The sequence below is a fragment of the Anomaloglossus baeobatrachus genome, chromosome 10 (genome assembly GCF_048569485.1).
Source record: "Anomaloglossus baeobatrachus isolate aAnoBae1 chromosome 10, aAnoBae1.hap1, whole genome shotgun sequence".
Classification (NCBI taxonomy): Eukaryota; Metazoa; Chordata; class Amphibia; order Anura; family Aromobatidae; genus Anomaloglossus; species Anomaloglossus baeobatrachus.
Window position 1 is genome coordinate 18,719,789 of NC_134362.1, and position 14,205 is coordinate 18,733,993.

A 14,205-nucleotide genomic window follows, 5' to 3' on the forward strand; every position below is an offset into this window, starting at 1 on the left:
CATTTACACTACATGTGAATATGGACTAATTGTCCAAGCAAAGTGGATGAGACGTCAGGAAATCTCCGCTCCTGGTGCGTCTAAAGTCACTGCTGAACTGTGCGGATTTGGTGTTTCTTTCTTTATAAGCTTCAGGATTCACATCTGCACCAAACATGTATCAAATAAGAGGACAATGCATAAAAAATACCGCAAACACGCAATAATCAGAGAACATTGTTATTGCACTCGTGGTGCGGACACCTGCAGAAAAAATGCAGCATTTACGCTATGTGTGAACACAGCCTCAGTGATCCATTTTTATTACATTTTTTATGGGTTTTAATAAAGAAAAATAATAAATTGCATCTTTTTTTTCCAGCCATTTACCGATCCCCATAAATAATCTGATCGCTGCGTTGTTCAGGTCATTACGATTACAGGGACAAGGAATATGTCCATGTTATTTGCTGGTTTGTGATGTTCATTATTTTATAAAAAAGTGTAATAAAATTACATTATTCTATTTTTTTTATTATTTTTAGTAACTTTATTAGAAGAAAAAAAAATCCTCTTTTCCTCTCCCTCTAGAATACAGGACATAGAGATGCTGCTCTGTACAATGTAGCTGTGTCCTGTGTAATCTGCTGTGTAAGAGGCTGCATTGTAGGTTCATTTATGTGAAATCCTCCCTCTGACATCATCAGTCCTAGTGGCTCAACAGCTAGAGCAGCTAGGAAAGCCAGGAGGCTGCTGGACACGAGTTTTGAACGTTGCTGGTTTGAATCCAAGGTGGTGAAGATAAAAAAAAAAATAATTGTATTTGTATTTTTTTCCTCATTTCTTTATAGTAGTTTTATGGGCACAAATGAATCTGACTCTTTCACCTACATTGAGATACGGTATTTATCTATCTATCTATCTATCTATCTATCTATTTCTATCCCTCTATCTATCCCTCTATCTATCTATGATTCTATCTATCTAATCTATCTCTCTATCTATGATTATATCTATGATTCTATCTATCTATGATTCTATCTCTATCTATCTATCTACTATCTGTCGTGTATCTATATATCCCTCTATCATCCATCCCTCTATCATCCATCCATCCCACTATCATCCATCCATCCCTCCCTCTATCTCTCCAGTCATCCCTCCATTCATCCCTCTATCCCTCCCTCTATCCCTCCATTCATCCCTCCATTCATCCATCCATCCCTCCCTCTATCCCTCCATTCATCCCTCTATCATCCATCCATCCCTCCCTCTATCCCTCCATTCATCCCTCCATTCATCCCTCCATTCATCCCTCCATTCATCCCTCTATCATCCATCCATCCCTCCCTCTATCCCTCCCTCTATCCCTCCATTCATCCCTCCATTCATCCCTCTATCATCCATCCATCCCTCCCTCTATCCCTCCATTCATCCCTCCATTCATCCCTCTATCATCCATCCATCCCTCCCTCTATCCCTCCATTCATCCCTCCATTCATCCCTCTATCATCCATCCATCCCTCCCTCTATCCCTCCATTCACCCCTCTATCATCCATGCATCCATCCCTCCCTCTATCCCTCCATTCATCCCTCCATTCATCCCTCTATTATCCATCCATCCATCCCTGTCTCTATCCCTCCATTCATCCCTCTATCCCTCCATTCATCCCTCCCTCTATCCCTCCATTCATCCCTCCATTCATCACTCTATCATCCATCCCTCCCTCAATCCCTCCATTCATCCCTCTATCCCTCCATTCATCCCTCTATCCCTCCATTCATCCCTCTATCCCTCCATTCATCCCTCTATCCCTCCCTCTATCCCTCCATTCATCCCTCCATCCCTCCCTCTATCCCTCCATTCATCCCTCCATTCATCCCTCTATCATCCATCCATCCCTCCCTCTATCCCTCCATTCATCCCTCCATTCATCCCTCCATTCATCCCTCCATTCATCCCTCCATCATCCATCCATCCCTCCCTCTATCCCTCCCTCTATCCCTCCATTCATCCCTCCATTCATCCCTCTATCATCCATCCATCCCTCCCTCTATCCCTCCATTCATCCCTCCATTCATCCCTCTATCATCCATCCATCCCTCCCTCTATCCCTCCATTCATCCCTCCATTCATCCCTCTATCATCCATCCATCCCTCCCTCTATCCCTCCATTCACCCCTCTATCATCCATGCATCCATCCCTCCCTCTATCCCTCCATTCATCCCTCCATTCATCCCTCTATTATCCATCCATCCATCCCTGTCTCTATCCCTCCATTCATCCCTCCCTCTATCCCTCCATTCATCCCTCCATTCATCACTCTATCATCCATCCTTCCCTCAATCCCTCCATTCATCCCTCTATCCCTCCATTCATCCCTCTATCCCTCCATTCATCCCTCTATCCCTCCATTCATCCCTCCCTCTATCCCTCCATTCATCCCTCTATCATCCATCCATCCCTCCCTCTATCCCTCCATTCATCCCTCCATTCATCCCTCTATCATCCATCCATCCCTCCCTCTATCCCTCCATTCATCCCTCTATCATCCATCCATCCATCCCTGTATCCCTCCATCCATCTTTGCAGCTGAATAACCTGCTTCTGGTGTCTCACCTGCAGTATAGAGGTCAAGATAACAAAATCTTCCTATTGCTTTCAATACAGGCAGTAGCTCAGTGGTAAAGCTGCTGCCTTTGAAACAATGAACTCACAGCTCCACGAGTTCGGGTCCCGGCCGCCCCGAAAATCCAGAGCCGATGATAATTTAATTTATTCACTTCACTGAGGGGAGGAGCCGGGACATCAGCTGTGAGCCGCGGGAGTGCGGGACAGACCTGATAAATCGTGGCAGTCCCGCAGAATCCGGGATGGTTGGGAGGTATGAGTACAGTGCTAACCACTGAGCCACCGTGCAGTGCTAACCCCTGAGCCACCGTACAGTGCTAACCACTGAGCCACCGGCCAGTGCTAACCACTGAGCCACTGTGTGCCCTTCAAATTCATATTTTTCAATATAATTCGAAAACCAAGTATCATGTCTTTTACACTTGTTACTTAGATATCACATAAAATTCCAATGAAATACATACTTTGTGGTTGCAATGTGAAAAAATGAGTAAAACTTTACAGGGTATGAATACTTTTACTGTATTTTATTAGTAATTTTAAAGTATCTGCACAGGCAATTCTTGGTCAGTGTCTGTAGGCAGCAGTATATGCAACATTTGTAAAACCCTCCATTTTTCCATTATAATGATATATTTCAATGTATCTCAATCTCTCCTGGTCAAATCATTGTGTGCATGAACTAAAATAATTTATAGGTCACAGAAGCACCAGATTAAATATCTATAACTTATTTTATTATTATCATTATTATTATTATTATATTTTACTTTTTATTATATTATTTAATATAATAACAAATGTATTATATTTGTAGTATATTTAATTAAATAAAATAATACTAACAATATTTTTTTTTCATTATTTTTATGTAATTAAATCTAATAACAAAAAATAATATATTATCATTTTTATTTATTTTGTATTATATTTAATTAAATATTAAAATACAAAAAAATAATTATTTTTTATTTTTTTTATGTAATTAAATATAATAATAATTCATAACAATAATAATAATAATTTTATTCATTTATATAGCTCTAATAATTCCACAACACTTTACATACATTGGCAACAAATAAGAATATATTATTATTATTTTGCTTTTTATTATTTTATTATATTATTTAATATAATAACAAATGTATTACATTGGTAGTATATTTAATTAAATAATAAAATAATACATAAAATAATTTATTTTTTTCATTATTTTTATCTAATTAAATATAATAGCAAATAAAAATATATTATAATTTTTTTTTATTTTTTATTATATTTAATTAAATATTAAAATACAAAAAAACATTATTTTTTTCATTTTTATATTTGTATGTAATTAAATATAATAATAATAATTAATAATAATAATTGTATTCATTTATATAGCGCTATTAATTCCACAGCGCTTTACATACATTGGCAACAAATAAGAATATATTATTATTATTTTATTTTACTTTTTATTATTTTATCATATTATTTAATATAATAACAAATGTATTATATTTGTAGTATATTTAATTAAATAATAAAATAATACAAACAATAATTTATTTTTTTCATTATTTTTATGTAATTAAATAACAAATAAGAATATATTATTATTCTTATTTATTTTGTATTATATTGAATTAAATATTAAAATACAAAAAAATCATTATTTTTTTTAATTTTTATGCAATTAAATATAATAATTAATAATAATAATAATAATAATAATTGTATTCATTTATATAACGCTAATAATTCCACAACGCTTTACATACATTGGCAACAAATAATAATATATTATTATTATTATTATTACTATTATTGATATTTTTATCTGTTATCATATTATTTAATAAAGATAATACAAAATTATATATTTTTTTATTTAATGAAATATAATAAAAAACAAAGATAATAAAAATAATTATAATAAAAATAGTAATTAAAGTATTATATTTATTTAATTAAATTATAATATACATTACTATTCTTATTATTATTAATAATAATAATAATAATAATAATACATTTACTACTACTATAAAAGCTCTTTCTTTTCATTACCTATTTTTCTCCACTAGGGGGAGGTATTACACCAATTTCATTATTGAGATGCCTCCAGAAATACAATAAGTGATGTTTTCTCCTTAGATAACATGGCCTCATGCTGAGTTTTCATTTTTTTTTTCCAACTTGAATAGAAAATACATTTTGCCAAGTGTTGCGGCACTATGGCTTCTCTTACAGAGTTTGTACTGACATGCTCGGACCCTGCTGCTATTGTTGGGGGCAGAATCAAAATTTGGCAGGGCAGATATTAGCACCAAGCAAACATGGGCACATGCCAGGGCCTACAAGGCTTAGGGGACCATGCAAAAAAAAAATATTGACATTTAAAGAAACATTATCCCCCAGTGCAATTTCCCTTTTTCCATGTATTATTGTTTACAGGAAGGACGTTTGCGGCCGCTGAATGTAGAAACATATGCTCTAAGCGTATGAGTTAAACATATGACAAGTGTAACACGGAGGATCATTTGTGCATTATACAAGAAGTTTCATTTTGGCCTTTCCAATAAAGTGTTATTGCAGGTTTTTGTAATATCCGACCGCCCCTTTAAGAAGAATGGCCTGAAGTCGGCAATAAACAGATGTGGTTTTGTTACATTATTAATATAGGAACATATTAAAGTTACAACCATAAAGTTGACAGTTTTGTTGTTTCCCCGTGACAACGCTTCTGCCTTCCAGTGTGTAAAAGCAAACTAGCAACTATATTATTGTATTGGTTGAATAATGGGAGTTATGAGGCCGCATGAACAATGATAATGTCCCCATGACATGGAAACAACTAGATTACAGTTGTCTCTGAGCTGGTGGGTGGAGAGGAGCTGCTATGATGTCTCCCGTACACAGATATGAGGGATTCCTGCTCTCCTTCAGAAGCCACAACACACTTAAGGATATTATACAGCAATATTGAGCCGTGTAGCTGTGAATCCAGCACTGGTGTGAGATAAAACACTTACTAGAAAGCAGTAGCATGGTCTGTTACTCTACTTCCGCCAAAGATTTTATTAGGCAGCTGTAGTGTGATCCCTCAGTGAGCTCTCCTTCAGAATCCGCAACAGAATGGATGATATTATACAACAGTACTGAGCAGTGTATCTGTGAATCCAGCACAGGGGGAGATAAAACACTTACTAGAAAGCAGTATCATGGTTTATTACTTTACTTCTCCCTGCAAAGATTTTATTAGGCAGCTGTAATATGATCCCTCGGTGAGCTTTCCTTCAGAAGCCACAACAGAATGGAGGATATTATACAGCAGCACTGTGCAGTGTGGTTGTGAATCCAGCACTGAGTGAGATAAAACACTTACTAGAAACCAGTAGCATGGTCTTTTACTCTACTTTTTCCTGCAAAGATTTTATTAGGCAGTTGTAATGTGATCCCTCGGTGAGCTTTCCTTCAGAAGCCACAACAGAATGGAGGATATTATACAGCAGTACTGTGCAGTGTGGTTGTGAATCCAGCACTGAGTGAGATAAAACACTTACTAGAAACCAGTAGCATGGTCTTTTACTCTACTTTTTCCTGCAAAGATTTTCTAAGGCAGCTGTAATATGATCCCTCGGTGAGCTTTCCTTCAGAAGCCACAACAGAATGGAGGATATTATACAGCAGTACTGTGCAGTGTGGTTGTGAATCCAACACCTTGGTGAGATAAAACACTTACTAGAAACCAGTAGCATGGTCTTTTACTCTACTTTTTCCTGCAAAGATTTTATTAGGCAGTTGTAATGTGATCCCTCGGTGAGCTTTCCTTCAGAAGCCACAACAGAATGGAGGATATTATACAGCAGTATTGGGCAGTGTGGTTGTGAATCCAACACCTTGGTGAGATAAAATACTTACTAGAAAGCAGTAGCATGGTCTGTTACTCTACTTTTCCCTGCAAAGATTTTATTAGGCAGCTGTAATATGATCCCTCAGTGAGCTCTCCATCAGAAGCCACCAGAGAATTACAGCAGTACTGAGTAGTGTATCTGTGAATCCAGCACTGGGGTGAGATAAAACATTTACTAGAAAGCAGTAGCATGGTCTCTTACTTTACTTCTTGCAAAGATTTTATTAGGCAGCTGTAATGTGATCCCTCGGTGAGCTCTCCATCAGAAGCCGAAAGAGAATGGAGGCTATTATACAACAGTACTGAGCAGTGTATCTGTGAATCCAGCACAGGGGGAGTTAAAACACTTACTAGAAAGCAGTAGCATGGTCTGTTACTCTATCTCTTCCTACAACGACTTTATTTGGCAGGTATAATCTGATCTCTCAGTTTTGACCAAGACGAATATTCGCCATTTTTCTTCATAGTGAATGATTAATTCAGGAGAGAGGTGGCTCATAAGTGTAGAAAGAAGCATATTTTTCTGATAAGATATATTACAAAGCTTCTTATAATCACTTGTACTATTTATTAATGAAGTTTGTTAAAAAAAAAGACAAAAACATTAATAATTATCCTTCCTTTTCTTGAAACAGTAGCTATTGAGCAGCGGCAGTTTCATTGTCATTTGGTCTATGGGTTTGTCCTCTCTTAGTTCCTCCTGGCAATCACACAGTGAATGACACCTCCCTCCCTCCTTCTGGGCATCAAAAGACAGGTGATACATTGTATCAGTTTTTGAGGAATTCCCATGAAGGGTTAAGATGGAATCTGACACAATAAGTATAAATATTGATGATGCTTCTTGCTGCCAGTCTGGAGGGCAGAAGCGCGGTGGCATCAGGTGTGGTTGGCATTTCGGATTGCTGAGTATTCGGATGATTGTGGAGTGATTAGGCGTCTGTGTGGATGTCAGTATTAGAGCTGTCAGCCGGGAGAAATCCCTGGAGGGAATCATTTGCTTATCAGCTCATGTGTCAATCATATCCGGCTCCTTCTGTGATGATGGCGCTTGTTTTTCTCATAAACCTTTCAGAACTTAAAGGGCAATTGAGGGTTTATAAAGGAAATCGGAGCCGCAGACTTGAGCCACCTCGTAATTATCTGCGGAAGGTTTCCACCCAATTGTGTGTGGATCACCCAGGCAAATAATGCGGCTTCTGATTGTTCTCTTTCCTTTGGCAAGAATTTGTGCAGAATTCTTGGAGGAACTGTCAGCTCCCCCTAAACTGCCGCCATGGCTTTATATAAGACTATTTTTGTGCTATGCAAACTAGCCAGGACTAGTCCAGCGGGGGCGTTCATTCCTCCTGACTAGTCCTCATGCAGATCTTGGAATCACGCCCAGGAGGGTCTGATTGGCATCCATCTCTCATCCATGAGAATGATGTTCTACCTTTCTGGTCATTCCTAAAGAAGCCAGGTGTATGCTCCCCGCCATCATTGGCGCACAGTGTATGCACAAGGAGGCAGAGGCGGACATATAATTGGTGCAACCTACAAGATCAGGAGGCCACATCTAGCTCCAAAAGCAGGTGGAATTGTGTATTATAATGATCTATCTGACACTGTGTGCGCCCCTGCACCGACACTGTGTGTGCCCCTGCACTGACACTGTGTGTGCACTCCTGCACTGACACTGTGTGCACTCCTGCACTGACACTGTGTGTGTCCCTGCACTGACACTGCGTGCACCCCTGCACTGACACTGTGTGCGCCTCTGCACTGACACTGTGTGCACCCCTGCACTGACACTGTGTGTGTCCCTGCACTGACACTGTGTGCACCCCTGCACTGACACTATTTGCGGCCCTTCACTGACACTGTGTGCGCCCCTGCACTGACACTGTGTGCGCCCCTGCACTGACACTGTGTGTGCCCCTGCACTGACACTGTGTTCGCCCCTGCACTGACACTGTGTGCGCCCCTGCACTGACACTGTGTGCGCCCCTACACTGACACTATGTGTGCCCGTGCGCTGACACTGTGTGTGCCCCTGCACTGATACTGTGTGCGCCCCTACACTGACACTGTGTGCGCCCCTGCATTGACACTGTATGCGTCCCTGCACTGACACTGTGTGCGCCCCTGCACTGACACTGTGCGCGCCCCTGCACTGACACTGTATGCGCCCCTGCGCTGACACTGTGTGCGCCCCTGCGCTGACACTGTGTGCGCCCCTGTGCTGACACTGTGTGCCACCCTTGCACTGACACTGTGTGCCACCCTTGCACTGACACTGTGTGTGCCCCTGCACTAACACTGTGTGCGCCCCTGCACTGACACTGTGTGCGTGCGCCTGGGCTCAGGCAGTATCAATGCACACACAGCTAATTGAGTAGTATAGACTGTTGGGAAATCGTACACAATAGGGTGACCCAATTTAAAGGGTTTGTCCACTATTTTCCTTAGGATAAGTCACCAGGGTCGACACCCCGCACCTCCATCAATCAGCTGTTCTCTGTGCCAGCAGCAGGAAGCCAGAAATGCTCAGTTCCGGAGCTGCTCCGTCTTCTGATAGCGGCCGGGTACTGCACATATTGATTGGAATGGGAGGCGCATGCGCAGTACCCGGCCACGGCCGCTATCAGTTTGTAGGGCAGCTCCGGAACTGAGCATCTACGGCTGCCTGCTGCAGAAAACGGCTGATCGGTGGGGTGCGGAATGTCGGACCCCGGCCAATATGACATTGGTGACCTATCCTAATTATAGTTCATTAATGTAAAAGTAGTGGACAACCCCTTCAAGGAGGAGAAGGGTATTTTTCATATAAGGGATGGCAAGGTAGCCCCTGCTAAAAGTTCCACCTCCTGCTGCCTTGGGGCTCAGGAAAGCCCCCCGGTAAATTGTCCAAAAACATTAAAAAAAACAACAGGTACAAATAAGCTGCGCTAATGGAAGATTTCTTTCTGTAAGAAAATGCGAGGAGGCTCCTTTATTAAGACGACGCGTTTTAACACCGTATTGGCTTCTCTATAAAATAAAAATGACAGATGGAGAAACAGCTACATGTGCGGATATAAAGGAGAAAGAGGCGCAGAGAGACAAAACATGCGGTCCACAAGTCTCTTGGAGCCTTCTCCCCCTTATTATCCCCTGGACTTGTGTCTCCATCTGTCATTTCTTTTTTATTTGATAGAGACGTCAATACGGCAAAGAAACGCGTCGTCTAAATGAAGGAGCCTCCTGCATCTTCTGCAGCAAGAAATCTCCTTCCATCAGCGCAGCCTATTTGTACCAGTTGTTTTTTTAAATTTTTTTTGGTAATAGAGGGTGCGCAATGATTTGCTGAGAATATCGGGGTGCTCCGACACCTCCTTATTCCACTGCAATACACGGCGCTTGTCTGATTGTTATAGGGGCCATGTCCCCCCTGTCGCTGTACAGCGCGGTAATTGTGTATTTTGGGGTGCCTGACCCCCTTTATTCTTCCCTTACCAATACTAAAATCAGAAGACATGAAGCCTGCTGCTTTTTTTTTAATCCTGTGTCCCTATGACAACACTTCTTGTATTTTCCCAAACTGCCACCGCTCAGGATCAGGATCAGTTTCAAGCTCCCAAAATGTTTCCATTCATTTATCTCCAGCAGAAATCATGAAAATAAATCAAAGTATGAGAGGGATTAGCAGATTACGGTGAATATCCTTTATTTACATAAATATGGTAAATCCCTTTTATTACTTAAAGGGACCATTAATCTGATACTGTCTGCTCAAATAGGTCTCTATATAGTAAAAGTGAAAAAAAGCTGCAGAATGTGACCGGACACAGCAGCTGAGGATGAGCTGTAAAAAGACCAAAATACTCATTTCCGATGGACAATAATAGCAAACTGCAATTCCAGCGCTGCTCCAGCAGGGGGAGCCCCTGCCCCGCTCTGTGGGTTGATACAGTAGCAGTAGATCCTAATTAGGAGATCCAAGGAGGGGATTGTGGAGACCCTCCATGGCTGACCTCACCCTTACCCCTGGCTGGGCAGGTGGGCTGCAGGACAATGTGCTGAGGCTGGGAATTAATAAGAGGAGGGGGTGGGGGGGAAAGGGGGGGGATGACACTAATGTTGCATTAACTCTTTGTACCCCAGTACAACATATATAAATATTTGGCTTTAAAACTAAATATTTATAATCCCTTTGTTCTGTGTAGGAATATGGTTGTACATAGTAAGAATGATACAGTTTCATATTTGCAATGTTTATACTAATTTTATAGTTTATTACAATTTTGATTAGGATTTTATTATTATTATTATTATTATTATTATTATTATTATTAATCTTTATTTTATTATTTTTATATTATTATTTTTTTATTAATATCATTATTTTATTTTTACTATTATTTTTTATATTATTAATATTATTATATTATTTCATTGCTATTATATTATTATTTTTGTATTGTACTTATTAGTAGTATTTTTATTAGTATTATTATGATATGTTTTTATTATTATTTTATTATTTTTATATTATTATTTATTTTTTTATTAATATCATTATTTTATTTTTACTATTATTTTTTATATTATTATATTATTTTATTGCTATTATATTATTATTGTACTTATTAGTAGTATTTTTATTATTATTATTTTATTTATTTTTTTAAATAATATTATTATTTTATTTTTAGTATTATTTTATATCATTATTGTTATTAATATTTTTATATTATGTTATTGTTATATTTATTATTATTATATTTTCATTATTTTTTATTTTATTTTTTATAATTATTATTATATTTACATTGTTTTTCATTTTTTTATTTTATTTTTTTATAATGAATTATTATTAATATTATTATTATTATTATTATTATTATTATTATTATTATTATTATTATTATTATTTTCCTTTGGACTACAAGGATCCCTTAGTGCAATATCTTTACCCAAGGGGGTTACATGACATACGATCCGCCATATGTGGAGTTAATTCCTAAATGTTGCAACAGCTCAAGCTGTGAAGAGAAAGCATCCATCCCATCCCATCCCTCTTGCATCTGGAATCCTTTAAAAGCTGTGACAGATTTCGCCTGGGAAGACTCTGCCCCTTTAAGAGGAGGAGCTGCAGGGTCAGGAGTGGGCTGGGGAGGGTGTGGGAATATTCTCTTCTTCATCTGGAAGATGCACAGCCTAATGCTTCTCATAGCAGATAAGAGCGGCACAGGGGCTGCAGGCTGAGCCCCCTGCACCCTCCACGCTCCCCTACGCGCTCCCCGCACCTCTCCGCAGGGTTCGCCTGGTCTCCTGCTTAATACAAGGAGGTAATCAGAACTTTCTAGGAACTGGGAGACCCTGGTTGGCATGAGGGTCTCATCAGCGGAAGACAAAGCCCCCAGCATGTGCCATGCACAGGACACAATGGGATGGCAGTAGTCCTGTGCCAGCAATGTGCCCACTGTGGGGTCTCCGGCACTTTCCTCCAGGACACGAGCAGCTGGGCAAACACACAAAGGAGAAAAGGAGCGAACCCTTGGGATGTGCCCGGAGGAAACTGGACAGAGATTAATGGGATGCACCCAGCGAGTGATTGCGCTGCACCCTGAGGGTCCCTGTGGATGTTCCAGGCTCGGTGAATGGGGTATTCTTCTAGGATGAAAGCGGCAGTGGCACTGATCATATCCGGAGTCCTCCTCCTGGTGGGGGGTATCTTCTGGGCATGGAAAGACTCCCACCCGACTGATCACCCTGGATTTCTCCCACAAAGAGCCCCCCGAGCTCTGCGCCTCCCCGCACTTTCTCCGCAGACGCCTCCGGCAACTGAGGGTCTCCCATCAGAAAATAATACTACAGCCATTGTGCACCCGGGGGGCACCACTCATGCCGGGAACCACTCGCAGCCCTTCAATGCTTTGGAGCAGGGGGTCTTCTGGGCTCGGGCACTGGAGAGGGCACTGCCCCGGGGCTTCTCGGATGAGTACACTTTACACTGGCAGGAGTTTGCCCGGATGGCGAGCGTCGTGGCCATGGAGAAGGGTTGTGGGCGCAGCACTAACAGACTGGTGACCCTCTCCGATGGCAGCCGGGCATGTGTACGGTATGGGATTAACCCGGAGCAGATCCAGGGAGAGGTCCTCTCCTTCTACCTCTCTCGCCTCCTGGGACTTCACACTGTGCCGCCATGCATCCTTTCCAAAGTAGGTGGCTCTCAATGGGCACAAGTACATGGTGAACTGGGGGGCACCGGATGGACGCCGGGGTCGTTGGTCACCATCACCCCTTGGCTGTACAATCTGAGTTCCGTGTTGCCACCTTTGGCCCTTCGAGCTCAGGATGGCAAGTTGCACCCGTTGCGTGAGGAGCTCCGCTGGGGTCACGCCGGTGTGGTGGAGCTGGCACAATGGGGGGACCTCATCCTCTTTGACTATCTGACTGCCAACTTTGACCGACTGGTGAGCAACCTCTTCAGCCTCCAGTGGGATCCACGCGTCATGCTGCGGGGGACGAACAATCTACACCGCACCCCGGATGGGACCCTTGTGCTACTGGATAACGAGGCCGGATTGGTCCATGGATACCGCCTACGGGACACTTGGGACAAATACAATGGGCAGCTCCTCGGCACCGTGTGCCTGTTCCGCAGGGGCGTGGTCCGGCGATTGCGGGAACTCTACTTGTCGCGGAAAGCAGCGGAGGAGCTCCACGCGCTCTACGCGGCCAGGGAGCCATTGGCTGCGGATCTGGGCACGCTCACCGAGCAAGAGGCACAAATCCTACAGGACAGGGTGGGCGTAATTTATAGACATGTACAGACCTGCCAAGGCAAGTACAGCTGATAGCGGGCGAGCTGGCATCTAACCAGCCAGATCCCATCAGCCATGGACTAGCGCCATTGCCGGGCAGACGTGGAGGAAGGCTCTTTGGGCGTAGGTTATACTACTGATTCGAGGTCAGTGCTCTCCAGCCGGCGGCTCCGCGTGGTGGGAGTAGTTGTGCACCAGCTGGAGAGCCACCGGTTGGAGGACACTTTTCTAGCCACAGGGATAAAAATGATATTTCTAACATTTCAGGGACTAATACCTATAGATAAGCTACTAATATCATTCACAATTGTCTATGATGCTGTCACCAAATTTAACTCAGACTGATAACAGAGAGCAATAGCTGTCCTTCAGCCGGCTAACCAATGATGTCAGCTACTCTCCAGGTATTTAGCAACGTACTTCTGAATGTTATTAATAATGAAATTTTTGTATTCGGTGTGTGGCACCCGTTAGGTGGCCGAGAGCGCTGTGCATAGGCAGAAACGGAAATATTGATCAGGAACGGGTGTGATCCCCCAAACAGCTGTGGAAGAAACCAGGGACCAAATAAATTCTGTTATGAAGCTGCTGCTGTTTATTTTTTATTGTTTCATTGAGAAATTACCTGTATTTCCATATAGATGTAGCAGAGCTGAGTTTGTTAAAGGGTTAGTTTTGGCACTCGGTGATAAGCCGTGGACTGCAGGGGAACACGGTGCATTATTTTACATCGGCTCGGCTCTGCTACATCTGTGATTTAGTTGAAAGTTCCATTTTATATGAACATTTGATATTTAATAATATTCATTTCCTCTGTTAAAAAGGATTGTTGGGGTCTAATGAGGTTCAGATGTTAACCGTTAAGGTGCGTTCACACGTTGCGTTTTGCTACAG

The 14,205-nt window shown here is 41.4% G+C and overlaps 1 protein-coding gene across 1 annotated transcript; it reads left to right on the plus strand.

Annotated features, from left to right (window-relative positions):
• Positions 1-11,678: 11,678 nt before the first annotated feature.
• FJX1 (four-jointed box kinase 1) lies at positions 11,679-13,895 on the plus strand. Its single transcript, XM_075326644.1, has one exon. It carries the CDS (start codon positions 12,145-12,147, stop codon positions 13,342-13,344), a length of 1,200 nt encoding a protein of 399 aa, XP_075182759.1. The 5' UTR covers positions 11,679-12,144; the 3' UTR covers positions 13,345-13,895.
• The last annotated feature ends 310 nt before the right edge of the window (positions 13,896-14,205 follow it).

Excerpts from the sequence above, each read along its gene's own strand:
- FJX1 (XM_075326644.1), top strand. The coding sequence starts at position 12,145 with ATGGGGTATTCTTCTAGGATGAAAGCGGCAGTGGCACTGATCATATCC.